General features: G+C 33.1%; 2 protein-coding genes across 2 annotated transcripts; both read left to right on the top strand.

Moving 5' to 3' along the window:
* Positions 1 to 1,731: 1,731 nt before the first annotated feature.
* Positions 1,732 to 2,541, top strand: LOC136216562 (early light-induced protein 1, chloroplastic-like). The gene is made up of 2 exons (XM_066003106.1): positions 1,732 to 1,985; positions 2,083 to 2,541. Exons 1-2 carry the CDS (start codon positions 1,845 to 1,847, stop codon positions 2,419 to 2,421), a joined length of 480 nt encoding a protein of 159 aa, XP_065859178.1. The 5' UTR covers positions 1,732 to 1,844; the 3' UTR covers positions 2,422 to 2,541.
* A 4,550-nt stretch (positions 2,542 to 7,091) lies between these two features.
* On the top strand, positions 7,092 to 7,901 carry LOC136216563 (early light-induced protein 1, chloroplastic-like). Its single transcript, XM_066003107.1, has 2 exons — positions 7,092 to 7,319; positions 7,415 to 7,901. The coding sequence occupies exons 1-2, from the start codon at positions 7,176 to 7,178 to the stop codon at positions 7,778 to 7,780; spliced, it is 510 nt and encodes a 169-aa protein (XP_065859179.1). The 5' UTR covers positions 7,092 to 7,175; the 3' UTR covers positions 7,781 to 7,901.
* Positions 7,902 to 8,887: the final 986 nt, after the last annotated feature.

Below are 8,887 nucleotides of genomic sequence, written 5' to 3' on the forward strand. Positions count from 1 at the left end.
TAGTAAAATGTGGATTTTGCCCCTAGACCATTTCTCTTAGTCTATTGGATATTCTTATCGGACGTCCCTCCGATATTAATATATGATAAGTACAATATTTTTTGTGAGCTTTATTTTTTCGTGATAAATTCCATATGCTTCATCATTTTTCTTATTTTTTTTTTGTGTTTTTTATTCTGTTTATTCATATTTTTCGCATTGTTACGTTTTATGTTTTTCCATTTTTTCACCGATTTTCTCACTTTCTCATTTTCACAGTTTTTCCATTTTTTCACGGTTTTTTCGTTTTTTTTTTTGTTTTTACCGTGTTTTGTATCTTTTATGATTTTCATATTTTCCATTTTCCGCATTTTTCTTATTCTTTGAAATTTTTCATTTTTTTTTTCAGTTTTTATATATTTAGTTGATTTTAAAAGGAGGGGAAAGTGGTATAAGTGGAGTAGAGAACTCTTGTGAGACATATCCCTAGACCTATTGGTCTTCTTTGTCTCTCAATAAAAAAAAAAACTTCAATTTATTTAAAATAATATATTTTATCCATACAAAAAAGGATAATTAATTAAGTTAAAAGAGTTTTGAGTTAACTTGTATTTTTTTGTTTAACTGTCTAGTATCATTGGGTGACAGTTTAAAGTAATCCATATTTAAAAAAAGATAGGTTACTTCTTCCACCAAGAATTTTAATAACATTCCATCTCCACTATTCAAATCCTAGTTGGATGGTAATATATAAAAGTATATAGGGTTAAGGTGCAAAAATACCCCTAACGTTTTGGGTCAGGAGCAATTTTATCCCTAACGTCTAAAATTGTGCACTTTTACCCCTAACGTTTGTAGCTAAGAGCAATTTTACCCTTAACGTTGATAAATTGGGTCAATTTCAGACACTATTATAAAATACAGTCATTTTTTTCTTTATTTTGCATCAATTGCACATCAATTCGTTCTAAGAATATCATGTTTTTTGTAATTTAATAATAAAATTGGAGATTAATATTTATAAATTCGGTGAATTTTTTGAAGTTTTTATCTAATTCGTACAAAAAGCAGTATATTTTTAATATTTTTTTAATATTTTGTCACATCCCAACATATGTTTGTGATTTGTTATTGATAAAATAACGCATGTGTGGAGCGTAGATGACAAGATTCATCACCGAGAAAACAGTTTGATGAATTATTTCTCAAATTGACCCAATTTATCAACGTTAGGGGTAAAATTGCTCTTGACTTCCAACGTTAGGGATAAAATTGCCCCATTTTAGACGTTAAGGGTAAAATTACTCCTGACCCAAAACGTTAGGGGTATTTTTACACCTTAACCCAAGTATATAATTATGAAACTAATTTATTCTGAAATCTGAAATTGAAATATTATTGGGAGAAAACGAATATAAAAGACAAATTCAATAGCAAGATCAACGCTTTTCCCTCCGAACGACCCAAACCAATCATCATAGGACCACAATAATGAGTCCGGACTGCTGGAAGAACAATGAACAGATGTCGGTAAAATCGTGGCAGAATCGGGACTCCATATCTACAAAGTTCCATATATAATAAGTACCAACACTACAATAACCATAACCACAAGTGCCATTCATGGCAAGTAAGCAATCCACGTCAACCATGTGGACAAATAGGCCCACGTTTTTCCATTCAAATTTTTTCACAAACATATCATATCATATAATGGACGTCGACCATAAAATATCATCTGCTCAACCATCACCCTATATATTCTCCCTCGCATCTTAATTATCAGTATCTCAAAATTAGAAATTGCAAAGCTTTTAGTTTACATCATTTCTTACTTGTAGGGATTGAATTTCATTAAATTCACAATGGCCGGAGCAACATCAACTATTCTGAGCAGCCCAGTTATGCGTACTGTATCTAGCAGAGGCAGTGTTACTCAATTCCTCTCAGCCCCTTGCAGACACAGAATTGTTAGATTTTCCACTTCTGTTAGATGCATGGCTGAGGTAATAATTTCAGCTTTATCATATTTCAATTTTGATAATCTAATTATACCTAATGTTTACATCATTTGAGATTTAATTAATTAAATTTTATATGCAGAAGCAGAAGCCATTGGAATCTGTTGTCACACCCCCCAAATTGAAATCTAGTCCTACAAGTTTCTCAGACATATTGGCGTTTAGTGGGCCAGCTCCGGAGAGGATCAACGGAAGATTGGCTATGATAGGCTTTGTAGCTGCTGTTGCAGTTGAACTAGCCAACGGTCATGATTTGTTGAGTCAAGTATCTGATGGTGGAGTCACCTGGTTCGTAGGATCAAGTGTGTTGCTCTCACTTGCATCTTTGATACCATTGTTGAAAGGAGTGAGTGTTGAATCTAAATCGGATGGGTTCATGACTTCTGATGCTGAACTTTGGAATGGGAGGATTGCCTATTAGATATGGATATTTCTGCTGTAATTTAGGAATATAATTGATTTATAATTATCATGTTCACACATATATCTTGTGTATATATATCACATTATCAATGAATGGAAAGGCAAGGATTCTACATTATCATGGGGGGATGTCCTGACACTCGACGTTCTACTTCAGGATATTGTGTTTTCCTTGGTGACAATCTTCTGTCTTGGTCTGCTAAGCGGCAACCCACTTTATCTCGTTCTAGTGCTGAAGCAGAGTATCGTGGTGTTGCTAATGTCGTATCTGAAACTTGCTGGATTAGAAATCTTCTTCTTGAACTTCATTGCCCTATTAGTAAATTCACCTTGGTATATTGTGACAATGTGAGTGCAGTTTACCTCACTGGTAATCCTGTACAACACCAACGTACCAAGCATATTGAGATGGATATACATTTTGTTCGAGAAAAGGTTGCTAAAGGAGAGGTTAGGGTACTTCATGTTCCTTCTCGTCATCAAATTGCAGATATTTTCACCAAAGGTCTACCACAAATTCTTTTCGACGACTTCCGCTCTAGTCTCAACGTTCGACCACCTCCCGTTTCGACTACGGGGGTGTATTAGATATGGATATTTCTGCTGTAATTTAGGAATATAATTGATTTGTAATTATCATGTTCACACATATATCTTGTGTATATATATCACATTATCAATGAATGGAAAGGCAAGGATTCTACATTATCATTGCCATGTTGGGACTTGTTGCTTTGGCATTTACAGAATATGTAAAGGGTGGTGCTTTTATCTGATTTAATTTTGTATATACAGGAGTATAGTCGATGCCAATTTAAAACTTTCAAATGCATCCATTCACAATATAGTATAATAGTCGATACCAATGTAAACATTATTTGTAAGTTTATATGGAAGTGACAAAATTTTGCATTCGAAATTCGAATAATTTACTAGAGAATAATAAAAAAAAAAAAGTAAAACAAAAAACATCATTTCATCGGCATTTAAACCATCAAATCAACACATTTTTTTATCTATTAATATGTCACATTACTAAAAGTTAATATTTTATTATACACGACTTAAAAATTAATACCTTTAGTCAATTTTTTTTTTTTTTTTGCTAATTTTGCAAAACATATATCCTTTTTTCAAAAGAAAAAATATCACATTTTTCTACTTGATCCATCAAACAGCAAGAATTTTTTTGTATACTTTTTCTCTGATAAGAATTATTATGCAATCAAATTTTATAATAAGAGGAGAGTAATTTAATGACAGGCTTGCTCAAGACGAAACTAGCTAGAGACTCATAATACCTATGAAGCACGGAAACGTTCTTTAACTAACGTTTCAACGTTTCCACAAGATGTGGGAAACGGAAACGCCCGGAAACGGAAACGATACGCTTCCGGGCACGTTTCTGTAATTACTGGAAAATTGAAACGCGTTTCCAGAATTTATTGTTTAAACTCAAAGCTTTTGTACCTGTTGCGATTCTGAATCTGATTCAATAATTCAATTATGAAGAGGAAAACTGAACCTGGTTTGGTTTGGGTTGTTTCCTGTGTCTACATGCAAACTTCTTCTTCTTTTGAGTATGTCAATTTCTTCTTCTTCTTCGAGTATGATGTTTTCTGCAAACTCTTTGAGAAATCAGAAGACCAAGACTCAAATAGAAATTCTTCTTCTTGTTGGTTTTTTTGTTTGTTTCCTCTGGAATATGTGGTGTGGTGTAGTGGGATGCTTCTGGAATGTTGTGTTGGGCTCTTATGTTGCTGTTGGGCTCTTTGTTCTTTTTGTATGACTTTTTTTTTCTATTCTTTTAATATAAAGATCATAATATAAAACTTTTTTATATATTTATAATTTACTATTATTTTTATGTTTATTATATTTTTTAATATTTATAAATATGCCCCTGTATTTTTAATATTTACACGTTTCCCCCGCGTTTCCGTTTCCTATGTTTTTTAGAAATTATGTTTCCCCGTTTCCGTATCCATTTCCGTTTCCGTTTCCGTTTCCGTGCATCATAGCATAGTACTGCAACAAATCAGATCTTTGGTAGGGAGAAATTAGTTGGGGAAGTGAATTCCCGCTAAAGTTATCACGTGTGGCGTAAATCATTTTCTCCTTAAATAATAAACTTTTAGTGGAAAGTTTAATTTTTGCCACATAAAGAAATGTAATAGAGGTGAATCAATGATTTGCCATTAGGTAATATAATTTATGGTTGGAAGTTTTTATTTCGCCACAAAGTAAGGTCTAATCTTTGAAATTTTTAATTTTGTCACCGGAAAACATTAGCGACGAAAATGAATAAAATTCTCACAATAAAATGAAATACTAGCACCATTTTTTGGCGCTTAGACAATAACAAAAGTGCAATATTTTTTATTATACTGAGAAATGTCATACATTTCTTATTCTAAGAAATCAATTACACCAAAAGTTTAAACTAATCATTAAAACCTAAGAGTAAATTTTATTATTATCTCCGACAAGAACAACCTAGCCCCTCTAAAACCATTATTAAAACAAAAATATGATTTCTATGGGTATAATAGAATGAAATTGGAGCAATATGGTCTCTCCGGTCGGAAGTAGCATCATCAAAGCTCTTTGATGGTTTTAAACAATGCTCTTTTTGTGAATGTAAATCAAAATTGATTTGCACAAGTTCTCTTTCACAATAACGAAAGAATCAACTATCTCTCAACCATCTGGCTTTGTTTCCTTTCTAATGTTGCAATTTTATAGAGTTTCCACAAATTAGTGGTTGATCGAATTTTTCTCGTCTCGAAATTATTAGAGAAGTAGGTTCTTTAACAAATTCGGGAATGGTTTCGCTTATAAATCGTGGAAGTGGGTCCCTTTTTCCCTCCATTCAAATGGTGGATGTAGAAGGGGGTGCACAATTTCCTGAAAATTTTTAAAGAACCTATAGAGGTTAAATGTGTCATGTAAGAAAAAATGGGCTAAATGTGTTATAATGATTGAGTGTAGGGACTGAAAGGTTGGCTACTAAGTGACAAAAAATGACAAGTTGAAAGGTCTGATGAGATATTAAGCCAAAACAAAAATAAAAAATCTAAAACGGAGTTGACTAAAAATCAAACATCATAAGCTGTTTTTTGACGGAATTTTGTCAGTAATTGTGGCTTAAGCTAATGACAGAATAGTTTACCGTCAGCAATTCCATCGTAAGTAGCGGAATACGTTTCTCTTAAAATATCACATTAAGCAATAACGAGAATGTTCCCGCCATAATATTTGACGGAATTTTTATTCCATAAAAAATCCATCATAGTTGACAAATGCATTTTAAGGAATTCAATCAAAATCTACGAACAGAATTCGTCTCGTCAGCAAATTCTGTCATTTTCTAGTTGTGATGGGACAAACTGTTGGAGATTAATATAAGATATATGATTGGTCTTTAACTATCAGCTCAAGATTTTAGTTCAATCGGTTTCATGACATGGTATCAGAGTCGCTTGGACCAAATGGTCAAGGGTTCGAGTCTCGACAACCTCATTAAGAATGAAAAAATTACAAAAGAAAAATGAAACAATCCAGGAATATCATCCCACCACACTATATTGGAAGTGTTTCTCCCGTAGCTAGCCAAAAGGTCCGCCATGTGGTTTCGCCTGAAGCCTTGGCTACATCGATTTCACCCCAAATCCTTGCCTCGTGGAACTGGAAAATCTGATAAAAAGGGATTTTACGCGGCTGCGCTTTGGCTACATCGATTTCACCCCAAATCCCTAGCTTGTAATGTTCCATCAATGGCGAATTTCGGTTACTTCAAGGACTTGCCGGAGATTCTTTACCGGATTCTAGAGGGATCTGATGTGAGGCAGAAACAGAAAGATGAGTGGAACCGGAGAAAATCTGCCGCCCGTATTAGTGTTCAACGTCTGAATTTCAGACGTAACGTCTCGATTTCAGAAATTAAAAAAAAAATAGAAGAAGAAGAAGAAAAATATTTTTCCAACTCTACCCCTTGCCACGTCAGCAACTTTAACACTGTTAAGCCAATTTCCGTTTTTTGGGTAACGGCGAAACCACGGTCTTTTTTTTTTTTTTTTAAAACCAAACCACAAGGGTTTTTTTGGAACAACATCAAACCACAGAGATTTTTTTTTGGAATTTACCCTTTTAACTTTTTATATAACTTTATGATTATGCCTTTGGTTTCATTTCTTCGTATATAATGTTATAATTTATCAATAAAATTGTCAGAATTCTCTTTGAGAACAATTATAAGGTTCTTAAATCTGGAGATTTTATACAATTTTTTCAAGGTTAACTTGATCTGAGTTAAAATTATCACTATTTGTTTCTTGCAATACAGCAAACTCCACGTCGTTTAAACCCTGGTCACAGTCGACATCTGGAATGAAGACCAGCCTTCTTCTAAATAAAAATAAATTGCCATGGTAATACTTTACCTTCTTAATTTGCCAAGTGGGCTACGTATCCACCCACGGCCGACAAATAAAGTATCCACGTCAATAACATCCTCTTATGTGTGGACAAATAGGTCCACGTCTTCCCTTTCAAAACTTAAACTTTTCACAAACATATAGTATCATCCACGTCGACCAAAAAGATTAAAATATCATCTGCTCATCAGCCTATATATTCTCCCTCACCTCTTCATAATCAGTATCTCAAATTAGAAATTTCAAAGCTTTTAATTTACATTATTTTCTTATACTTAATTGTAGAGCTTGAATTTCATTAAAATTCCAATTAGAAATGGCCGTAGCAACATCAAGTATTCTTAGCAGCCCAGTGATGCGTACATTATCTAGCAGAGCCTGTGTTAGTCCTCAATTCCTTTCAGCCCCTTCCAGACACACAATTGCTAGGTTTTCCACTTCTGTTAAATGCATGGCTCAGGTAACCTTTTAGCTCTATCATATTTCAATTTCATTATCAAATTATTTCAAAAATTTACATTATTTGAGATTTAATTAATTATATTTGATATGCAGGAAAATAAAAATGACATCCAGAAGAAGCAGAAGTTTTCAGACATATTGGCATTTAGCGGGCCAGCTCCGGAGAGGATTAACGGCAGATTGGCTATGATAGGATTTGTAGCTGCTGTTGCAGTTGAACTAGCCAACGGTCATGATTTGTTGAGTCAAGTGTCAGATGGTGGAGTCACATGGTTCGTAGGATCAAGTGTGTTGCTCTCACTTGCATCTTTGATACCACTCTTGAAAGGAGTGAGTGTTGAATCTAAATCGGATGGGTTCATGACTTCTGATGCTGAACTTTGGAATGGCCGGTTAGCCATGTTGGGTCTTGTTGCTCTCGCATTTACAGAGTATGTCAAGGGTGGAGCTTTCATCTGATTTCAGCTTTGTAAATTGAATATGACCCAGTACTAGGATTTCATGTAATCTCCATTTTATTATTTTTCGACATGTAACCGTTATTCTTAAATTTATGTGAAATAACCAAATTTTGCATCCATATTTTTATTATTTTACATCCTTCCATGAGCATAACCATTCAATGCACGATTGCACAAGCAAAAAAAAAAAGTTTGTATAGTTTTTTTTTTTTTTTGATAAGAAAAGTTTGTATAGTTTGAAAAAATTGGTAATTTCTCTTCTAACCCTTGAAACTAACGAAATAATGAACAATTTTCTTTATTTATTTAATTAAATTTGGAATTTTTTGAGATAATGGAAAGTAATTCAACAAACAAGTATAGTTGCATAAGCAATTATAGGCTACACTAAAAATTCCAAACACCTCTTAGTTGGTTCTTAAGTTAAAATTTGATGGAGTAAAGTTTAACATCAACTTCATCCTCCTTATTGTTGAGAAGCTCTCCTTATTTTATTTTTTATTAATAATTTATTAACTATCCTTCTTTTTCACTATTGGTAAATATATCGATACTTACTAATTTTAACGATAAAATAACGATAAAATAAATAATATGGAGTGAATATGAAAAATATTGTTGCAGATAATATGCATTAGCCACTCCTTAAGTCAGTAAGAATCGATTTTTATATTATTTGGAGAGAGTGAACTAAAAGTTTTTTGGAGATGCTCTTAGTTGGAAGCAGTATATGCTCATCGAGTATGAAATAATATGTTTTTGTTCAATTTTGGCTTTGGTGTACAAGTTTTACCTTTATTTCGATTGAAACGTAGGGAAAGAATAAGTAAGAGAATAGGTAGGCAAAGATGGATGGAATTTGAAGAGAGAGAATGAAGGATCTAAAGAGTTAGAGAGAGGAAATTTAGTGGCAAGGAGTGAGGAATTACAAGAAAAGAGAAATGAAGGAGATGAATAATGGTAATTCAACATAAGGTGTGTGTTCTATGTTTTGTAAGGAAGAGGTTGAAAAAAATGTGACATGACAGTTTTCATTTGGTTATGTATACTTTAGTAAGAGATCATTTTTTTTTGGTAGAAATACTTTAGTAAGAGATCATTCATA

This window comes from Euphorbia lathyris, chromosome 2 (genome assembly GCF_963576675.1).
Source record: "Euphorbia lathyris chromosome 2, ddEupLath1.1, whole genome shotgun sequence".
NCBI classification, from domain to species: Eukaryota; Viridiplantae; Streptophyta; class Magnoliopsida; order Malpighiales; family Euphorbiaceae; genus Euphorbia; species Euphorbia lathyris.

Coding starts and splice junctions, on each gene's coding strand:
- LOC136216562 (XM_066003106.1), top strand. CDS start 1,845: ATGGCCGGAGCAACATCAACTATTCTGAGCAGCCCAGTTATGCGTACT. Junction 1,986..2,082: donor CTGTTAGATGCATGGCTGAG/GTAATAATTTCA, acceptor TTTTATATGCAG/AAGCAGAAGCCATTGGAATC.
- LOC136216563 (XM_066003107.1), top strand. CDS start 7,176: ATGGCCGTAGCAACATCAAGTATTCTTAGCAGCCCAGTGATGCGTACA. Junction 7,320..7,414: donor CTGTTAAATGCATGGCTCAG/GTAACCTTTTAG, acceptor TTTGATATGCAG/GAAAATAAAAATGACATCCA.